Source organism: Solanum stenotomum, chromosome 9 (genome assembly GCF_019186545.1).
Source record: "Solanum stenotomum isolate F172 chromosome 9, ASM1918654v1, whole genome shotgun sequence".
NCBI classification, from domain to species: domain Eukaryota; kingdom Viridiplantae; phylum Streptophyta; class Magnoliopsida; order Solanales; family Solanaceae; genus Solanum; species Solanum stenotomum.
In genome coordinates, this window is record NC_064290.1 from 8,524,971 (window position 1) to 8,548,012 (window position 23,042).

Below are 23,042 nucleotides of genomic sequence, written 5' to 3' on the forward strand. Positions count from 1 at the left end.
TTCTGGAGGAAAGAATGCTTATTGATGTGCAAGAAGTTGTGAATGCGTAATAGTGTTTGTCTTGTGAATTTCAGGAAGTCATATCAGTGTATTGGAAGTGGTCACCCCCAATGATATCTATGAAGGAGTCAACTCGAGCGTGTAATGCTCTTGCTTTGCTTCAGGTTAGTAATATCCCATCAAACAAGTGTATTTTCCCTTGTTGGTTTACAATGCGCAAAACAGTTATTTTGGAAACTATTTCAAGTGAATGCTAGGTTAAGAAAGGGCAGTTGTATAGAACCTTTTAACTAAACATATATGCCATGGTTCCTTAATTCGATAGGATACAAATATCTAAATGTATTTGAAAAAGAACATACAATATGAAAAGTGAGGATTCATATAGCAGAAATGATTGCTGTTGTATTAGAAAAAGAACATACCTGATCCCTGCCTTTTCGAGCAGCATTATGCAAGGCATTTTTTCCCTTATTGTCAACCATATTTATCAATGAAGGATCAGTTCTAGTTAACTTCTCCACAATTTCAAGATTTTGTCCTTTGACAGCCATATGAAGTGCAGTTTGCCCCATTTTAGGTCCCATTTCTTGCGGCAGAATGCAATGCTGTTTTTCCGTTACTTTTAGCTATGGTGGCCAAACTACTCTCTGCCTCCAGAAGATAATTCGCCACTCTATATGCTCTTGGTTTGCAGCTGTATGCAAAGCAAGTATTTGAAATATCAACTGTCATTGAGGCCGTCATGAAATGAAGTTTTAATATTGTGTTATTACTTATTTCTTGACACCAATTTTCCGCCACTTTGTTATATGTATCCACCTTATTCCTTTATGGATATATTCTACAGGTTATGGCCAAAAATCCAGAAACAAGAAAGGAGCTTATAGAAGGTAAGTCAGTTTATGAAATGATAAAATTGAAATGAAAATCAGGCAAAGGCCAAATGACTAGTAAGAGTAAATCAAGTTTTTGTACGAATATGGAAAGATTCAGGTGACTAGGTTTCAAAGTGAGTGGAAGAACAAATTCTTCCCACTTCAGTCCTCTTTTTCACGTCTTCAGTCTTTCAAAAAGATAAATTCGATTTCATTATCATTTTTGCGGTGAGAATGCAGATCATGCGCCTGCAGGTTCTTTTCGATGGAAATATGTCCTTTTAATGCTCTAGTTTACCTCAAACTCTAACTTTGTACCTATAAGAAATGTTTTTACTGTTGTGTGAGAAACAGTTAACTCTTCTAGTAATTTCATTTTGCAGCTAAAATACCATGTTATTTCTACCCATTTCTCAAGCCTAGTGGAGACGACAAGCCTTTGGAGTATTTGAGGCTCACCAGCTTGGGTGTTCTTGGTGCCCTAGCAAAGGTATCCATCCAATGAACAAATAGACACACGCTCTCTTCATTGTTGTCACTACATTCATTTCATGGATTTACTTTTTCCAGTTTTCTTCAAGATTGAATGTGTTCAGTAATTATACTTTGTTGTTTACATATGCGACAGAATCTCATAAAGTGGGGTTTGGGAAGGGTAGAGTAAATACATACCATACCTCTACCTTAGAGGTGAGGTAGAAAGGTTGTTTCCGCTTAGACCCTCGGGTCAAGACAAAAACAGTCTAGAAACGTGATGGAAGTACAAAAGACAAGAGACAAGAGGTAGTAACAATAATGACAAATAGTAGCAGAACAGTACTAAAACAAAATAATACTATAATCAAACTACAAGAAACCATAGATAGCAAAAGAAACCGAAGAACATGAAATTACAAGAGTAGTATTATGACTACCAGTAAGGACAGCAAGATGACGCACTCCTACCTACTAGTATGGACACACTCCTACCTACTAGTATGGACACACTCCTACCTTCTAACCTTCTACCCTATTTTGTATCTTTCACACCTTGCTATCTGAGGTCATGTCCTCGATAACTCGTAATTGTGTCGTATCCTGTCTAATCACCTCTCCCAATACACTTTTGGTCTACCTCTACGTCTACTAAATCCATCCATAGTCACTCCCCCCACCCCCCACAAGGGCATCCATGCATCTCCTTATCACATGTTCAGAGCGCGTCTTGTCTTCCACCGAAGTCACTCCTACCTTGTCTCAGATATCCTATTTTTTATCAAAATACCAACTGTCTTTTGTTTTCTTTTTGGTGGAGTAAATCAAAATTATCTCTAATTGTTTGATAAAGTGGATTGAACTAAGCAAATATACTCTTTTTCCATCATCTTTTACTTCCCCTCCTCCTACTCTTCCTCGTTAAAGTTGGAAAACAAAACAATTAAAAAAAATGAGTAATAACTCCTAGAATAGACTGGTACAATTCAATTTTTTTGGTTATTCAGGTTTGATTTTGTCGTAGCTCTATAATTCGAAATAAGTTTATCGTTAGACAAATTGCATTCATAATATTGATGTCACACCCCGAGCCTACACCTTGGACGTGGCTGGCCCCAAGCAAACCCTTGGCCTAACTTTCTTACTCAGCGAAAGACTTTACTCAAGATAAATACTTTTAAAATAGTACATTGAACTGCTCAATAAATAACTGAGAATGTAATAAATAACATTCACTGCCAGACTGGCAACTCAAGTCTCAACTTAATTGAAAAGGAAAGTAAAGACTCATGCACTAACATCAACTAACTCTGTCTATGAAGCCTCTAAACTCTGAGGGATGTCGGGACAAGACCCCCGATCATATAGAACGCCTTAACTAAGTGGATCCACTAGTCTATGCTAAAAGCATCTTAAGGAGTCATCTAAAAAGTATGAACATGGTTTATGGAGACTTGAGTTAATATGAACTCGCATCCCCATATCGGTGCTCAATACTACTCCCAAAATATACTTAGCTCATATGATTTAAAATCAAAACTTCTTTCTTTGGTTTGAGATAATTACTCAAAACTTTAGCTTAAAAGCTCTCTTGAAAATCGGTGTTTCCCTTTCTTGTTCAAATGTGAAAACATTTTAAACTCTTGGGAATACTTAGTTTCCTTATAGATTTTTGAGAAATGAACTCAACTCTTTACTCTTTTCTTAACTTGAAACTTAAGTCTTAAAACAAAGTTAAAACGTTTGTGAAAGACTTTTGAAAAACTTTATAAACTTCTCTTGACTTACTTCTTAACTTCTAGACTTGACTCTTAACTTTCCTTGAATTAAATTATGGATTCAAGGTTCATGATCTCATGTTTATGGATAATTTCATGATGTTTAGATGTACCTAAGAGTGTTGGAATCAACTAAGAAACATAGGTACATTGCTAAGGAACAAGTATGAAAAGATGGGGAACGAATGGGGAGAACTGGCGTCCCTGGCGCTCTGAGAGGCGTGGGGCGCCAGCCCTCAAAATTCAGAGACTGGTCAGGGGCGCGCTGGCTGGAGCGTCTCCCCAAGGGTGAAAATTCAGAAACCCTTTTGGGGAGCGCTGGCTGGCGCGACGCCCCACCCTTTTCCCCAGATGTTTGACGACTTTTTGTGCTCGTTTTTCATCTCTAAACCCTCTAAACTTCAATGGTTCTTTCCCCAAACATTTAGAATCGACTAAACCATCAAAATACATCAGATTCTACTCGAAATCATAACTAATTACATGAATTAGGATCAAACAACTCCTCAACAATTTTCACGAATCAAGAATTCAAAGGAACTTCAACAAACCCATCAAGCATTCAATTTCTAAAGTTTCAAAGACTTAATTCGCTGAAATAAAACATGATTTGGCGTGTGGGTGAACTAACCCAACGCTATGTGATCTCACATACCTCGTAGGTGTCACGCCCCGAGCCTACACCCTGGACGTGGCTGGCACTCGAAGACCATTGCTGGCCCCCAAACGAACCCTTGGCCTGACTTTCTTAACTTAGCGAAAACCTAACTCATCAGAATAACTTCATGCAATGAAAGGTTATAAAACAACCAACTAATAAAATCTGGTCAAAATGGCAACTCGAGTCTCAAAATAGAATATTTACATATATATATATACACAAAAGAGAGACTCAAACTAACTAACTGACTGACTGACTGTCTATGAAGCCTCTAAAATACTGAGATGGATGTTGGGACAGACCCCGCAACATCCTAATAAAACAAAACTTAAGAACATATATAATTGAGTCCTCCGGAATGCAAGGAGGCTCACCACCGACTCTACAGTGCTCAGCTGGATCAACGGTGTACTGGATGCTGATCCTGGGTACCTACGTCTGCATCATAAGACGATGCAGGCCAACTGGCATCAGTACATGGAATGTACGAGTATGCGAGCTGGACCGCTAAACAACAACTTAAGCTAGAAAGGGATACAATAGAGAACTTACCTTGGCTCTGTTCAACTCATTAATAACTGAACTCAATATAAAGCAATGAGACACATGCAATATATATAAAGCTTGTAAAACTATTTAAATCATGACGTAAAAATCATATTTATAATATCATGAAAATACCATGCTTCCTTTCGAAGTCTACTTGTGCAATGCATGAATGAAGTCCCATGCTCCCATCCACACTAAGCAGAACTTCTCGAGGAACCAAGCTCTTTCTATTGTGGGAGTTCTCTAACCGATAACAACCACTACATGCTTAAGTAGTGATACAACGTTTTACCTCACGTTGCCCAAGGACCATCCTATACCTTGCCGTGATATAGGAAGCTAACTTTACCAAGTGGATCCACTAGCTTAACTTTACGTGATCATCTAAAAAGTATGACTCGTTAAGTCCCATGTTGGCTACATGGCTCTTATGGAGATTTGAGTTAATATGAACTCGTGTCCCCAATTCGGTACTCAAGACTACTCCCAAAAATACTTTAGCTCATAAGTGTTTTAAACACATCTTTCTTTAGTTGAGATAATTACTCAAAACTTAGCCCAAAGGCTCTTGAAAAACTCTCTTTAAAAAGAACATCTCAAAACCATATTTTTAATATGATCATTGATGACTCGGGATATTCATACTGCTTAAACATTGATGGTATATCTAGAGACCATACTGTTTAAACATAGATGACATACTCGATTTGTCATACTAATCATGTTTTAGAAACTCTTTTGCAAAACTCATCTTTTCTCAAATAGAGATAGTACTCAAACTTCTCAAAACTCTTTTGGAAATCTCAGTTTCCTCTCATCTTAAATGTGAAAACATTTATAAACTTCTTTGGGGAAATACTTAGTTCCCTAATAACTTTTGAGAAATGAACTCAACTCTTGACTCTTGACTTATCTCGAAACTCGATACTCTTTACTTGACTTGAAACTTGAGACTCTTTGCTTGACTTGAAACTCTATACTTAACTTGGAACTCTATACTTAACTTGGAACTCCATACTTAACTTGGAACTCGAGCCTTAAAAAGAAGTTAAAACGTTCAATGAAGACTCTTGGAAAACCTTAAAGACTTGCTTTGACTTACTTACTTCTAAGCTTGACTTCACTTGACTTGGAAACTAACTTCACTTGAATTGGAATTATGAATTCAAGGTGCTTGATCACATGTTATGGAGGGATTCTTGATGTTTAGATGTACTTTGGAGTGTTGGAAACAACTATGAAACATCGGTATAATACCTAGAACATGCATGAGAAAGTATGAAAAGAATGGGTGAACTTGGTGTCCTTGGCGCTCTGCAAGGCGCGGAGCGCCAGCCCTTGAAGCTCAGAAGGGGCCTGCTGGCGCTCTGACTGGCGCGCCGCCCCAAGGGCTGGGCTTCAGAGCTCCTCTTGGGGCGCGCTGGCTGGCGCAACGCCCCAGCCCTTTTCCCCGAAAACTTGACTTTTCTCCTTCATTTTTCCAACTCTAAACCTCCCTTACCTTCAATGGTTTCAACCCCAAACACTAAGGATCATAAAATCCCTCAACATACTAGAGATTCAACTCAAAAACACAACCCAAATCATGTCTCAAATCAACAAGAACTTCAACAACACAATCAACAACATCAACACCACAACCACAAGAATTCAACAATACAACCAATCTTTTCTCAATAATAAAAATGAGTTTGGTGTGTGGGGGAAAGAATTAACCCAACACTAATAACTCACATACCTTAGTAGGGATCAGCCCCGACGAAATCCACGACGATCTTGTCGAATCTTAGCTTCTTCTTCTCTTTTCTCCTCTTCTTCTCCTCTTCCCTCAAGAACCCTAACTCTCACTCTCACTCTTTTAAAATGGGACCAAATGATCCATAAATCAGCCTAACACAACCATATAACCCCAAAAGAAATAGTTAGGGAAAAGACCAAAATGCCCTTGAAATTTTCGGACGGATTCCCTGCCAACTGCCCAACTTTCAAAGGGCATAACTCGCTCGTACAAACTCGGAATCAATAAAACTCGGTGGAGTTGGAAAGATCATTCCACGAGCTTCGCAAAAATAACTGGAACTACTCCTAACTCATCCTGATATAGGATTTATGACTGCTCAAAGTTGGACAAAAACTCATTTTTTTCCCATACTTAGCAAAATTTCCAGAATTTTAAATTCTTTCCAAAAAATGAAAATTCCAATTCTAAGCCTCTTCATAGTTATTCCAAATTGTCGGGTGTTACAGTAGGGATCACCCCTTGACGAAATTCACAAGCTAAACTCGAACGTTCTTGACGATTTCTTGATATCCCTTCTCCTTTCTCCTTTTTTCTCTTTTCTCCAAGCCCTAGCGTGAACTTCAATTTTTCTAAACTGACTAAAATCTGACTTTACCCCAATTGAACTCCTAAAAACGAATTAAAACAATTGGGTAAGGAAAAGACTAAATTACCCTTCCAAAATCCGGATTGGACTTTCCTTATTCGAACAACCCAACTTCCAAAGGGAATATCTCACTCATACGAACTCGGAATCACGCAAACTCTGTGGCGTTCAAAATATTATTCCAAGAGCTTTCCTACAATATCTAAAAGTACACCTAACTCATCCTGAGCTAGGAGTTATTGCCGTTTGAAGTTGACCAAAACTCAACTTATACTAACTTGACAAAATTTCCAGATTTTTTTTATACTTTCCAAAAATGACTATTTCCTCTTTTTAATTCCTTTCTAGTTCTTTCTAGTTATGAGGTGTTACAATTGATCCCCAAAAAAAGATGTTAGGTATATCTAGGCATCTGCATTTCTTGAATTGTTTATCTCAGCAAAACATATGGCACTTTGTATTGGTAATTTGACCACTGATCATACATTTTTATCATTATTCTAATATATGAAAGTGCCTACTTCATGATTCTGATATTTTGTTTGCTGGTGCAGTTTGATGGTCCAAATGGACCAAAGATCCTTCATTTTTTCCTGGAAACGGGAGTGGTTCCTTCGTGCCTGGAGTGCATGGATCTATGCGATGAACTGTCACGGAAGGTTAGCCTGCTATGTAATGATTTTAGGCTTAGAAGTCATGAGTTTCTTTTATCTACATTCTTCAGAGTGGTTTTAAGGTAACCACAGAATGATGTATTTTAGTTCTATTGTTATTCATCAGAAGAATGTAATAAACACGTATTTCGAATGAAAAATTGGAATACTGGAATAAAGTCCAATAATTTATGGGACTAAGCCAAATTTTAATAAGAGACATTTAAAATATAAAGAAGTAAACATAGGAATAAGTCAACAACATTCAATATCTATTGTATATACATAAAACATAATTTTGATCTTATACATACAGTGTAATTATCTGGCGAATGGTGTTTGATGACCTTCCTTCTTCTCCCCTGACTCTGCCCTGCATGCATCTAAGCCACATATGTGATATGATTGTAACTCCTGATTTTCCATTCTGTTTTATAAATAGTGTTTCTGAATGACTTTTCTGGTTTATGGTGATATGTAGTTTCTTGGATCATATGAAATGAATCTTGTACATCCACACAGGTTGCAACTCTCATAGTTATGAAAATTCTGATGCAAGAGAAGGGAATGTCCTATTGTTGTGCTACGCCTGAATGCTTCTACTCGATAGTACAGGTCTTGTACCGTCTGGTACAGAAAATTACTGAAAAACCTTGTTTGCTGCATCTAATGTATGTGATACAATGTTTTCCTTAGTCTTTCCGAAGTATTCAAGTTCATCGGGTAAACATTCTCGTCCTTACTGCTCAAGTTTTATGTGTAATTGTGATTTTCTTTATAAGTATCATCTATATCTCTCTTGGATTTATTGTTTGATCAACCTTCACAATGCAGGCCATCTGAGGCATTCATAAGCAAAGTTCCTCCTCAGCTATTTGACAACACCTTTAAGGACATTCTTCGAGTGTGTTCATCTGCTCTTCTTAGAAGACCTTAAATCTGTATCGTCGATAAAGATCTTTTCAACTACTGTCACAACTTAATGTGTATAATTGTAAAACTTTTGTATATGTCTTTGTAGGATGACCACGAAACGGCATGGATGTTGCAGGTGCTACATTTCAATGTTTATGGACGTCTATTTTCCGCTGAAAGAAGACAGTGCCAACTATCAAGAATGCAATGCAGGACACAACAATTCAGGGAAAGAAGTGAACTTGTTCTGTAGGAAAAAACAACCCTGAGTAGCTTTTAAGTTACTCTTCAACTGTTGAAACTGATACTTTTGCTCTATTGTGTGCTGAATTGTGCCTTTATATTCAGCTGGAATTAAGTTACATGTACTTGTTTTCTTTAGTATACCATTTGGTGTTTGAGTGAATTGTTTCTTTGTTTTCTTTTTTTATATATTTAATTATTTTTGACAGGTAAAGGGGTTTTGGTTTTATTTTGTTAGAATGGTTAAAGTCCCACAGTGGTTAGGGAATGGACGGTGATTTGCTATATGGACTTGGACCGTCCTTCCCTCGTAAGGTAACTTTTGGAGTTGAATTGGGTTAGGTACCATATCTTTACATGTTTCTTCTTTCTCTGTATCTGGAAAACAAATGTGTATGTGATTTAGTTTTGGGAAATTGATTTTGGGCTTTTTAAGAAAAAATGAAAATATTAAACATTAAGGGTATGGTGGAGTATATTTTCAAATTTTCTCACGTTCAAAAACCCAAGAAAAGAAATAACAAGTTGACATGTGAAAATTAGTGATTATAAAATTTGACAGTGAGAGAATAATATATAAATAAACAAGTTTTATGTTTATTTTGGTGTGGCCAAGTAGCCTACATACTTGAAACTAATATTAAGAATGCATAAAATCTATTGAGAGAATAATCTCCCTTACATAAAGCTCTTTAAGAACTGGATTGTTGATGTTATTGTGTGGTGGCATGAGGAGAAAATATTTTCTATTTGTAAAAATTCAAAACCTCTCTTCCAAGAAAGGATCAACTAATTAATAGGGAAGAGATTTTTTCCAACAAGAAACCTTTTCACCAAGAAAGATCTAATTATGGTAGATAATCATGGCAAATCCTAACAAAACTCTCATTTGGCCTGAATGTTTTATCAAAATAATCTTGATCATCTTTTTTCACACAATTTTCATATATCAATGTTACTTACCATGGTTAAAAATTGAATTTAGCTAAAAATGGAGTTGTGTGTTACTAATAAACACTGGTTAATAATATTGGAGTTGTTTATTAAAAGTGAAGCTCATGCGTTTTTCTTAATTCAAAAGTGGGTTTTATTAATAAAAAATAGAAAGTATATGGTCAAGGCCCAAACCTGAGAAATGAATAACAAAGCAGTGAAACCCATTTGGAAATTGAATCCCCAAAAAGGCCAGCTGACTTTCCTCAAATCTCCAGATGAAGCTCATCTTCTCCGATGGAAAGCCGGCCAATTGATCGCCCTCACCGCATCCACTAGACCAGCTGAAATCTTCAACGCATCCAACTTCGGAGTGAAATCACTTATACATCAAAATCTCTCACTGTCGCCATAATTCAACACCTAGGAAGACCTCTTCACCTTGATGAGTGAAAATCTTAGCTGAGATAGAGCTGCAAGATGAAGACGACCTCACACAAATTACTCTATGGAAAGATTCGTTTAGACGTCCATTTCAGCTCATCATCAATTTTAGAGCATCTTCCTCCGTATCTCATCGAGATGAGCTCCGACGAAGCTAATACCGCCATATATGATTTTAGATCTAGAGAGGTAAGCACCCTAATCTCGATCTTATAACATAAATTAACATACTCAACACTTTATAGAGCTGTGAGAGTGATTTTAATTTCTTGTTGTAATGTAATATCCTTTGTCCTGAATTTGTGTCCTTGTTGTTGTTCATGTCATGCCCTGCGTATCAGCTTGTATTATGTGCATTTGTGGTAAAGCCTTTGTTTTGCATCTTTTTTATTCTCAAATTCGGGATTTGATTCTTTTCCATTTGAATGATGGCTTGTGCTCTTTTTGGTAACTCATGTATGTGGAAATATCTCTCTGTATCTATACCTACAAAATGAATAGCATTGTTAGTTAAAAAATCAGCTAGTTTATTCCCTTCTCTGAATGTGTGAATCACCTCCACATTCCTACTGTGCATTGGAACTTTTATGCTTTTCACATCCATAGTAACAATCCAAGGAACATCTCAAACTCCATCTAGGATATTTTTAGTAAACAATGAATCAATTTCTTTAGTCAATGGTAAATACTTTTGAACACAGTACTCTAGACCCAGTATCACTGCTTTCATTTCAGCTTCGATTGTTGAAGCTTACCCTATTTTATTTGCTTCGGCATATACCAGATCACCTTCATCATTCCTAATACAAAATGCTACTACACTAAGACCAGGATTTCCTTTGCTACACCCATCAGTATTACATTTAAAAATCCCCCGAGACTGTAGTTTCCAGGTCACCACTTTGAAGCAATTTAAAGGAGTATACTCTTCCAAATGTTTAATAATCTGTGGCCAAGTATAAGGTATTTCCTTCAGTCATGGATATCTGACCTTAACCAACAAGTGAATCATTCTATTCACACCTAGTATTAAAGCATGTTTTGGCATAGAACCACCATTTCTAATAACATTTTTCCTCTTCCAAATTGACCAAATAATGAAAGAATGGATTGCCTTAAGCAAGGATCTTAATTTTGAGCATCAAGTAGCATTCCACCATGAACCAATGACTTGTCTAAGTTGTATTAGGGTTCCTCGTATTCCAGCAGCTTCTGCAAACAGTTTCCAGACACTCTTGGACATAGAACATTGAATAAAAAGATGATCAACAATTTCTGGAACTCTAGTATCACAACAACAACATTCAACTTCATTAGTGATCTTCATTCTTACAAGAACTTCCCCTATAGGTATCCTCATATGCCACAACCTCCACAACATAAAAGAAATTTTGAAAGGAATACCTTTCTCCCAGATTTGCATTATGTTCTCCTTCCTCTCTTGTCTTTGTCTAACTAGTTCCCAGAAACTACCAACTGTGAATTTATCATTTTCTGTAGGCATCCACTAGGCTTTATCTCTTTCATCTAATATTTGCCCTCTACCCAAAGCTTTTTGAATATGAGAATACACCTCCTTTGAAAAAATATCATGTAGCATGTCAATATTCCAACCCTTCTCATCAATAAGCTGATGTACCTCCTCAAAGTGTTTCTAAACTTGATCAATAGGAAGATGAAAATACAAAGGAACTAGTTAAGTCCAGTTATCAACCAAAACACTGACTTGCCCAGCTCTAGGTTCCCACTAAACCACCTAACTCTTAGATGATTTAGACTTCAACTAAGCAGATACAACACTACCCACTAAACCATCCCACCTAGATGACTTAGACTTTTAGATAAACTGAACAACAATCTAATTCCTTTAGAGATTAGGAATAGATTTACAATGTAAGCATGGAAGATATAATCCTAAGACAACTAGACAGCTTGCAGCTCTATCAGGTCCCTGTTGCTCTTAAGGATAATACTTCTTGAAGATGGCTTTTGCTTTTGAGCTTTTTGGATTTTCTTATATCCAAAACTTTGTTTGCCAAAACTTGAGTTTGTGTATTTTGGAAAGAGATGATATAAATCAACACAAACTCGTTGAGACAATCCTATTGGCTGAGAGCCTGCTGGTGTGAAAAGTTGTGCACCTACCAGCAGCTTTTTCTGACGGACTGTCTTGTCACCTTTTTATATTGCAGTCTTGCAGGGACCAGGTCCCTTGCAAACTTCTTTGTGAGTTCTTGAAAAGGATTGTTGGCTGACTTCCTTCTTTGGATGAATGACTTTAATATAGTGTTTGTCACATAGAAAATATCAACCATAAAGAGTTATTACCCGTTGGATAAACACCCTTGTCCATTCTGATTGGTGTAGTATGCTGACGCCTCACCAACCTCTGACACGACAGCTTTACAGTTGTACCCCATTATAAATCTGGTCGAGAGAACTCTGCCTGGGACCAGGTCCCTGTATTTGTGAGGATCATCAAAACACCTAGAATATAACATTTTCCCCCTTTTTGATGAAGACACACAAATATTCCTCATGTTGAGTTTATTCATTCAGTTCCCATTTTACAGTCCCAATACCAGATGACCTTTTCCTGGATTTGGTCCTTGGTTAGATTCTGCATTTATGAGGATCATCAAAACACCTAGAATATAGCACTTCCCTTTCCAAACCTGTAGTTTGGTCTAATCTTTTGATGAGTTCAGAGAAATGAACCTTCTTCTTTTTAGCATGTCTAATAGGACATCCTAAATACATCAGAAAAAATGTCTCTCAGAAAACCAGTAACATCCTTCATTTCTTGAACCACAGAATGAGAAACCTTACTAATTATATAAAAGAAACTCTTTGCTTTATTTATTAGTTGACCAGACTGAGATTCATAAAGAGTAAGAGTTTTCATTATTAATTACAGAGATCTTTTATCAGCATTAGTAAAAATAATAGTATCATCTACATAGGCCAAATGATTGATTTGATCACTCCACTTAGGTAATCCATACCTCTTAAACTCATGATTATAAAACAAGTGATTACGAGCTTTGGATAGCACCTCAGCAGTCAAAATAAATAAAGCGGGGGATAGAGGGTCTCCTTGCTTTACCCCTCTAGTACAGTGAAAAAATCCATTTGCTTGTCCATTCACTAAGACAGAGTACCAGTTATTTGCCACTAATCTCCACACCATGTCCATCCATCGTTACTCAAAACCCATCTTTTCTATAACTTTAATAAAAAATCTCCAATCAAGTCTATCGTAGGCACTGTCATTTCTAATTTAATTACCACATTAGCAGGTTTACCTCTTTTTCTGATATCAACAATAATTTCTTAGGCCAGTAACACATTTTCAGTAATACTCATGCCTTTATCAAAACCATACTGATGAGGAGAGATTAAAGAAGGTAACAACCCTTCTAACCTGTCATGAATCAGTCTAGAAATAACTTTGTTAATAAAATTACTCAAACTAATTGGTCTAAAATCAGAAAAAGATCGAATGATATCTTTTTTTTTGGTAATAGGATCAAATTTGTATGAGTAATAGACTTTGGTAATGTAGAACCTTGAAAAAAGGCATGCACCACCTTAATAACATCAGGACCCACAATACTCTAACAGTCCTGGTAGAAAAAGTTTATAATTCCATCAGGTCCACATGATGGAGTAGAAAGATAATTAAAAATATGGTTGAAATTTTATCTCCACGTGTACGTAGTATTTCAGGCCTTTTTTTTTTTTGCAAAAAAACTCTTCAATTCACTATCATCAAATTGGTTGCTACTTGATCTGAATCTACTTTTAATCAGTCTTCGACCTTGTCAATCATTGACTTGATACCACTTGGTTGCTATTTTAATATAATTTGGTCGTGACCTGCATATTGGAAAACTATTAGTAAAATGCATAAAATCAATTGAGAGAATAATATAGCCTTAAATAAAATTTCTTAGCGACTTCATTATGAATGTTATTGTGTTTTGTCATGAGAATAAAATATTCTCTATTTATAGAAGTCTAAAACTTTTCTCTAAGAAAAAGATTAACCAAATGTGGAAGAGATCTTTTCCACAAAAAGGTAATTCAAATAACTAATGATAGAAAATCAAAGCAAACACTAACAAAAAGCTCAAAAACTTCTTTATTGTCATTAAAACTTCTGGTAATTTGCTAAGCACTTTTAATTTATTCTTTACGAATTACTAAATTTTTGGACAAAATACATACAATTTTTTGGAAATATGTATATATGTAACTTGATTAAATATATATTATTTTATTCTTTGCTTAAAGAGTAATTGATTTGGTAATTTTATGTTGAAATATAGTTAACTTAATATGTGCTTGAAAGTATATCATCATATATTTTATAAAACTGGACAAAAAATTAATAAATCGAAAAACATGACAAAACCAACAAAAATCTAATAAATCGTAACCCAACAAAATTTACAAAACCGAAATGATTAAAAACTGACTTAATTGGTTGGTGTAGATCCAACATTTGGAAAATCAGCTCAATTGACCAGCTAAGATGTCTCAAAGCATGCCTTAATGCTTTAAAATATGATTAGTTGGTAAGATATGGTTCGCCTACTTGGGGTTAGTGTGGATATCAATCACGGCAGTTTAGATCATGACAAAATTGATATCATAATTTTAGGTTTGTCGAACTCAATGTACAAGAGCATGTCTCATAAAGTCCTATGGAATGGTACATAGACATATGTTCTGCTCTACGAGAGGCTACAAGACATTAAGAAAACTCAATTCTTTCTTTTCTTTATGTTATTACTTGATTCCAATTGGTATCTAATAATCCAAATGGATATCTAACTCTTTCACGCTTTTCTCTTAGAAATGGTGAGAACATAATCAGGAGAAGCTAGATCTATGACAGTTGTTGAGGCCATAATACATAATAGGGGATGAGAGGATCAGATGATTCGTCAAAGGTCTGAATGTGGGACTTTAGTTAGCAGCACTCCTGATAGTGTCTTTTGGGAAGACTTTTCAGGAAGTGGTAGAGCATGTGAGGAAAACTGAATTCCTTCTTTCCTTCGTACCATTATTTTTTATTCCAATTGGTATTTGGCAATTCAAATATATATCTAAATTTTTCACTTTTTTTTCTTAGAAATGGCGAGGACATATTTGGGAGAATCCAAATCTAAGACATCTGATCCTACCATTGTGGTCATATCTCATGATAGAGATGTGTTAGAGGAGGCTTTCGGGGTAGGAAATGAGAAGCAACCATATCCATGGACAAATATGAAACAGATCAGAGCCTCTCGCACCTTTAGAGGCTCCTGAAAAGCGGAAGTGGAGACGTAGGCACCATTCTAGGAAAATGTTGCACCCGTTCCAACTTCGCTAGATATGTTAAATCATATGATAACTTTGCTGGGTAGTTTGAAAGAGACTGGGGCGACACTTACAATTCCCACAAGGCAGTATCCAGGAGTTAAGCATGTGGTTATGGCTCTACAGATGGACAAGATTTTTTTAAAAAGGTGTTTTTTAGACCGATGATTGGATCAACAATGATTGGAGATGAGCATGATCTATTTTGGAGGTTCACTAAAATGAAGCGAGTTTATCATTGATTGTCATGAGAAGCTTCATAAGATGGGAGAGGAAGAGATATGGGATGGAGCTTGTCACCTTTTAGCTAGTGGATGGGGTGGTTACACAGCAGATAGAGATGGTATCCATCCTATTCGAGATGATGGTCAGGCCAGCAATACTTAGCTCAGTTGAGGCAATTCGTAGGCAGGAGGTCAGACTCACTTCTCTATTTTTTTCGGGCACACATGAGGAAGAAGTGTCTGATGTAGTGACCACAGGTATTATTCTAGTCTATGATTGAATGGATACATCCTTGTTTAACCCCGATTCACCTTATCATATGTGCCTATTTATTTTGTTGTGGGTTTTGGTATGATTTGTGAATCACTTGATGTTCATATTTATATTTCTATACCTTTGGGGGATTTTGTGATTGTTGATAGAGTATTATTTTTGTATGGCGAATTTTATGGGGTATAAAATCTTGAAAGACTTGGTGATCTTTGACATGGTTGATTTTGATGTCATTTTGGGATGATTTGGTTGTCTTCATACAATGTTATTTTTGACAATCATGCCAAGATAATTTTCATATCTATGTCAGGGATGTCTGGGCTTGAGTGGAAGGGTAATTGTAGTTCTACTCCTAAAAAAATCATATCTTTTATTTTTGCCAAAAGACATTAGAAGTATTGTAACCACATATGAAAATTTATTCCAGAAGAGTGTAAAAAGGAATCCTATTTATGAAGTATCATTTATATTATGAATACAAAGTGAGAAGCCCAAAAGAAATGTTGAGCGGCCCAAGATAGTTTGTCAAAACGGGTCAGTCCAGTCCCACCCAGCCAAGCCACGTGGTTGGCATTTGGAAGGCAGAGTCTTATTTTACTTTGTTTACTCCGACAAAGTTCTTAGAGTGTTACGCCATTCATCTTCTTTACTACTGAATCACTGTTTCTTCAACGCTCTCAATTGTTCATAGCCATCTTCATCATGTCAACAAAGGCGAAGCTACAAATATAACTACATTTATCCATCTCTGACTTCAATTTCTCTTAAAGGTAAACAAACAATTATTCTTTGTCTTTCACTAGGAAATAAAATCAAAGCGTCATTTTAGTTTCTTCTTTCTCATTTGGAAGATCATTTTAATGAATAAATTTTTTTTGTAAGACTTTTCAATGGAGAATCTACCAGAGTCACCATTTTCTGAATCAATATTGGGATCATCGTCACCATCGCCATCACAGAAAAATCCTAATGACTTGGGTGCTCTCACTCCAAATCAGTTGGTGCTATTGATCCATGATGCTAGTCTTCGTGAAGAGGTCATGCATCACCTCTACGAGGTATATGGCACGTTTAATTTTTAAAATACTTTTTATTATACGATCTATTTTATGTAAGTGTTAATTGTTGTATATATGTTTGTTATGTATTGTTGTTTTCTACTTGATAGTCGTTTGATGGGTGAGATAGAGAGGCAAAAAAGTTCATCGATCGTTGATTTTTTTTCGTGATGTTTTTTAATTGGACATTAGATTTCACAATTAATGAACTTTTGTTAGTGGTCTTTATAGAAATTATGATGACATGATTAGTTTTTCTTTCTATTTTTTAAGAAAATATGTCATATTTACCCACAATGTGCATGATGTAGAATTCAACATGACCCCAATTTAACATTTTATTTGAAAATCAAATTTTGACACATACGTTGCACGTGTATAATTCGATGTTGATTAGTGCAAATTTCTTAAAACATTAGAAATAATATTTGTTGAATAATTGTGTGATGAATTGGACAAAATTGATCAAAGGGAAGGATGCATTCTCAAATTTATGAATAGTACAATCAATCGATATTTATTATCGTTATAAAGCACAATCACACCACAAATTTCATTCGAATGAAGTTTAAATGATCCCCTTCATTCTTCTCTCATTTAAGAAAAAGTAATTCTTATTTATTGAATTATAATAAAAATATACACCATATTTTTAGAAAAAAATAATGTAATGAATGTTTTCTTGTTTCAAGATCATACAAAATGTATGTACTAATTGAAAGTCAACAAATCTATCTATCTATCGCAAATTGTAATGGAATTATATTTATTAGACTAGTATTTGTTTTGTCTAGATGTATTTTATGATGAGTTAGAAAGAGTTGATACTATTTTCAAGTTCTTATTAGTTAGTGCTAATTTGGTTTAGCATTTTACTTAATTTATTTTTTTATTTTTTATTTTTTTTTTATACTAAAAACATATTATTAATATTGTTTAGCCAAACAACCTACATATTATAAAACTAATATTGAAAAACATAAATATATTGAGAGAAAATCTTCCCATAAATAAAATTTTCTAAACACTGCATCGCGGATGCTATTTTGTTTCCTTAATTTATTTATTAATCATATGCTTTACCAATTTTAATTATACATTTAATTTGTTTTCAACTTACATATAATTCATCCACTTTGAATCTGTTCGGATTAGAGGTTTAAAAGTAATTGATAAGCATCGAGTATTGAGTTTGGTCCTCGCTAAACTTGTGATAAAACATGTGCCCAACATGAGAAGCCCAAAAAAACGTGAGGCTCACGATAGTTAGCATATCAGCGTCTGAAACAGACAAAAAGACTTTAACTGTTTTATTATTAGGTTATCGGTTCTTAAAGGCTGGATTTTTTTAACAGGTTAATCGATAACCGATAACCTCATAGAAAGTCACTTGATCTTCTTTTAGAACCTCAAAGTCACTCAACTAAGGATTCTTCTCATTGAAAGTCACTCAATTTTCTTTTATAACCTCAAAATCACTGAACTACGGATATAAAAGAAAGTTGACTTTCTCATAAAAAAAACTTAATTGAGTGACAATTTTAGAAATATTCTAATCTAACTACTGATTTGTGTTAGATTGACCTCAGAACCAAATTTTATTCAAGAGGAAGTGCAAAAATAACCAATTTGAGGACCCTTTTTTTATATATAAAAAACACTTCTGAACTTATAAGTTAAGCACAAATTGTTGTTCTAATATCATCAAAATTAATTTTCATGTTAATTAGTTAAACATAAATTGTTACTCTTCAAAAGTACTGATAAGCATTTCTGACAAACAACACTCTTCATTTCAAACATCTGGCAAAACAAATTTTAGTCCTTTTTTAATCTTCTAAAAGTGCTAGTAATTGTCATATTCTGAGTTGGTGACTTTTGTTATATATTTCAGAAGAAAGATTCATGCAAAAATCTAGCTCTGCTGCTGTGGAACAACTTCAATACAGTTTACATGCTTTTGCTGGTATACCTCTTTTTAAGTTTTGCAGTTTTATATTCTGTTGGATAATCTTAAATTGAAATTTTAGAGACCTCCCGTTTAAAAGTTTAAGATGTTACAGAGAGAACATTTTTGATACCATACATGTTAAATTATGTGAAATTTAATCGGAAACATATCAAACGCTCGCATTTTGATGTGCAAGAAATTGTCAATGTGCGCGTAATAATATTTGTTTTATGAATTTCAGGAAGTCACATCAGTGTATAGCAAGTTTTCACCCTCAATGCTATCTATGAAGGAAGCAACTCAAGTTTGTTGTGCTCTTGCTTTGTTTCAGGTCAGTAATATACCATCAAAATAGTGTGTTATAATTTATACTATTGAAGTAACAAAAAAGTCAGAATGATTGAGAAAGAGAACCATCTGATTTCATTCGTTCTCAATAGCCACGAGATGATCAATGCACTAGTAAATTACGCAAGACTTGTTACATGAAAGAAGTAATGTATGCATAACTAATGCAAGAATTACTAATTCTACACTCTATTGAACATTATTTTTATACACTCTACCAAACGATTCCTAAATGTTTTTCAAATCAACTTTTTCCTCAAATTTAAGAAAAATGACTTACATCCAAAGAGTAAAGAAAATAGTTTCTAAAACTTTTTTTCAACCTCACACCTCAACTTTCCACCCTAACTCAAGCCTTGGGTACTGAATTCCGAAATAATTTGAAATATGACTCCTAATTCTCGATTCGATACTTGACTCTCAACCTTGATTTGAGATCCAACTTTGTGGTCTCGGATGGGGTCGGGGTCAGATCCCAATTTGGGTGTCGGATTGGGTGTTAGAGTCGAGTCTCGAGCTAAGTTAGGGTGGGATCCATAGTCGGGTGTCGGAGTTGGATCTTAGGTCAAGAGTCGAGGTTAGATTTTGATTTGGAAGTCGGGTAATGGATCAGGTGTCAATATCAAATCCCAGTTCGGATGTTGGATCCCAAGTCGGAAGTCGGGATCAAGTCTTGATTTGAAAGTCGATCCAGAGTCGGGTCGTGTTTCAGGGTTAGATCCTAATTTGGCTGTCTAGTCTCGAATCAGGATTCGAGATCAAATTTGGGTCGGGTGTAGGGGTTGAGTTCCGAGCCAAGTGTTGAGATGGGATCCTGAATCGGGTGTCGGAGTTGGGTTTCAAGTTTAAGAGTCGAGGTTGGGTCCCGAATCGATCGTTGGGGTCATATGTTGGGGTCGGATATCGATTTGGAAGTTAGGTTCCAAATCAGGATCATCAAGTCCAGGTTCGGAATTCAAGTCTCGATTCAAGATCATGTACCGGTTTGGAATTTGATCTAGTGTCCGAAGTCGCGATCGGATCCCGAATCGATCACCAGGGTCTTGTCCAGGTTTGAGTGTTGGATCGGGTTCTAGGTCGGGAGTTGAGCTTAGGTCCTCGGTTGCATGTCGAGTTCGGATCCCGAATCGGTTGTTAGGATCGTGTCTCAATTTGGATGTTGAGGTTGATCCGGATCAAATATCGGGTTTGATTTTCGGGTCAATTTCTATTTTACTAAAAAGTGATTTCTACACTCTGACAAAAAAACAAAAGATTTAAAAAAAAAAAAGATTTTTCAAACGCCAACCAAAACACTAGAAATTAAAATACTTCCCAAAAAATATTTCACTCACCAACCAAACACTAGAAATTAAAATACTTTCCAAAAAATATTTTTCACCTACCAACCAAACATGAGAAATAAGTTAAAAATCAACTTGTTTTCCAAGAAAACATCTTCTAGGAAATATTTTCCATTCATACCAAACACACCTACCTGAGTTTTTTTTTTTTTTTTTTTTCAACTTTTGTGGTATAATGTTCTTCATATTTAACTTCCTGTGACACATTTTCTTAGAAAGAGTAAAAGAGTTGTAATGCAATTTTTGTGTAAGACAACTGATAAGTGTGTGCACAACATATAATTTTTATGGTTATATTCTTCAGGTTTTGGCTAATAACCCAGAAACAAGAAGGGGCCTCATAAAAGGTAATGTCAGTTCTTGAAATGACACCAATTGAAATGAAATTAACGCGCGAAACTACTCGTTAGAGTGAATCAAGTTTCTGTAAGAATTATTTTTACTGTAGTGTAAGAAACAGTTAACTTTTCTAGTAATTTCATTTTGCAGCTAAAATACCATGTTATTTCTATCCATTTCTCAAGCCTTTTGGAGATGATGAGCATTTGGAGCATGTGAGGATCACTACCTTGGGTGTTCTCGGTGACCTGACAAAGGTATCCATCCATTTGAACATATATACACACGCGTTCTCCATTTGTGGAAGTGCTACTTCATGATTCTGATATTTTGCTTGCTGGTGCAGTTTGATGATCCAAATGGATCACATGCCCTTCATTTCTTCTTGGAATCGGAAGTGGTTCCTTTGTGCCTGAAGTGCATGGATGTATGTGATGAAATGTCACGGAAGGTTAGTCCATTCTGTTTTATTAATAGTGTTTCTGAATTACTTTGCCGGTTTATGATGATATTCTGTTTCTTGGATCTCATATGAAATGAATGTTGTACCTCCACAGGTTGCAACTCTCATAGTTATGAATATTCTGACGCAAGAGAGGGGACTGACCTATTGTTGTGCTACGCGTGAACGCTTCTTCGCGATAGTACAGGTCTTGAGACGAGTGGTTGAGAAACTTTCTCCAAAACCTTGTTTGCTGCATCTAGAATATGTGATACAGTGTTATGTATGTCTGTCAAAAATATTTAGGTCCATCGGGTAAACATTCTCGTCCCTGCTGCTCAAGTTTCATGATTGCGATTTCTCTGTAAGTATCAACTATATCTCTCTTGGATTTATTGTTTGATCAACCTTCACAATGCAGGCCATGTGATGCATTCATAAGACAAATTCCTCCTCAGCTATTTGACAACACCTTTAGGCGCACTCTTCTTGTGAGTTTCATCTGCTCTCATTTACTGTTACAAAAACTAGTCTTGTTACTTTAGTGTTACAAAAAGTTAGTTACTTTACTCTTACAAAAAAAATTGTGACTTTAGTGTTGCAAAGAGTAAGTTTAGTACTGACCATCGATAAATCTCTTTTGTATCAATAAAAAAACATATATCTTTTCAACTACTGTTACAGATTAATGTGTATAATTGTAAACTTTTGTATGTCTTTGCAGCATGACCACGAAGCTTCGTGGATGTTGCAGGTGCTACATCTCAATATTTATGGATGTCTATATTTTCCGCCAATTGAAGAGAGAAAAAAGATTGCAAAGAAGGCTGCATCAAGTTCTGCATCAAGTTCAAAGGGCAAGGGAAAGGGAAAGAAGTGAACTTGTTCTGTAGGAAAAGACAGCAAATAATGACCTCAGTAGAGGGAATAATATTTTAAGTTAACTGTTCAACTGTGAAAAGCTCGAGAACTTCTTGAGCCTCGTTAAGACTGATACTTTTGCTTTGTTGTGTACTGAATGGTAGCTTTGTTCAGCTGAAATGAAGTTATCTTATTAGCAGTTTCCTGTATTGCAACTTTGTCAATGTCTTTTTTCACGACATATTTATGCTTTATTTGAGCCGAGGGTCTATTGGAAACAACCCTTCTACCTTCACAAGGATAAGATCTGTGTACGCACCATCAATTGTGAACCAAGCTGACTCCGTAAGAGCCTATGGGCTTTTAGAGGCTTTTATTTGGGATCCAGGCCCAATAACCATTTGTTAAAGAGGACTAGGAGTTAGAAGAACGGTTATGAAAATTATGTCAAAGCTTTTGTTGTCAATTATCTCCCATCCCCTTTCTCTGTTCTAGTATCTCATCCCCTTCTAGTTACCTTCTTCTATGCTAATATATCTATAATTAGTATGTTATTACTTTGTTGCTTGTATTATACGTTGTAATTTGTATTCAACCATAACTATATATCTCAGTGTTTGTATTGGAAATCGAGTTTGTTTCATTGGTGCTTTTATCCAGAGGTCTTCAAAGGAGGACCAAATAGTTCGAACAATCAAAGATTCAATTAAGGTCATGAAGGACACTTGGTCGAAGGATCTCGCGGAAATTCGTTCAATATTACACGAGTTGGTTGGAAACCTTCCGACGAGTAAACCTAGCACAATAGAATTTCAACGATTCTGTGGCGAGAATCCAGAGTTATGGTTTTTCCAGGCTGAACAGTACTTTGACTTCTATGAAATTGCAGAAAACCACAAGTAATATCTCGCCTTGTC

The 23,042-nt window shown here is 35.6% G+C and overlaps 1 protein-coding gene and 1 pseudogene across 1 annotated transcript; both read left to right on the plus strand.

Annotated features, from left to right (window-relative positions):
* The window catches only part of LOC125877240 (cell differentiation protein rcd1-like), a 42,785-nt pseudogene extending 34,132 nt beyond the window's left edge, over positions 1-8,653 (plus strand).
* Positions 8,654-9,694: 1,041 nt separating this feature from the next.
* LOC125876427 (uncharacterized) lies at positions 9,695-22,353 on the plus strand. The gene is made up of 11 exons (XM_049557610.1): positions 9,695-10,104; positions 15,056-15,767; positions 16,666-16,841; positions 18,736-18,807; positions 19,034-19,123; positions 20,788-20,830; positions 20,973-21,079; positions 21,169-21,273; positions 21,380-21,579; positions 21,686-21,755; positions 21,989-22,353. The coding sequence occupies exons 2-11, from the start codon at positions 15,626-15,628 to the stop codon at positions 22,142-22,144; spliced, it is 1,161 nt and encodes a 386-aa protein (XP_049413567.1). The 5' UTR covers positions 9,695-10,104; positions 15,056-15,625; the 3' UTR covers positions 22,145-22,353.
* The last annotated feature ends 689 nt before the right edge of the window (positions 22,354-23,042 follow it).

Excerpts from the sequence above, each read along its gene's own strand:
- LOC125876427 (XM_049557610.1), top strand. The coding sequence starts at position 15,626 with ATGGTATCCATCCTATTCGAGATGATGGTCAGGCCAGCAATACTTAGC. Across the intron at positions 19,124-20,787 it reads GTGCTCTTGCTTTGTTTCAG|GTTTTGGCTAATAACCCAGA; the intron begins GTCAGTAATATA and ends TATATTCTTCAG. Across the intron at positions 20,831-20,972 it reads AAGAAGGGGCCTCATAAAAG|CTAAAATACCATGTTATTTC; the intron begins GTAATGTCAGTT and ends TTCATTTTGCAG.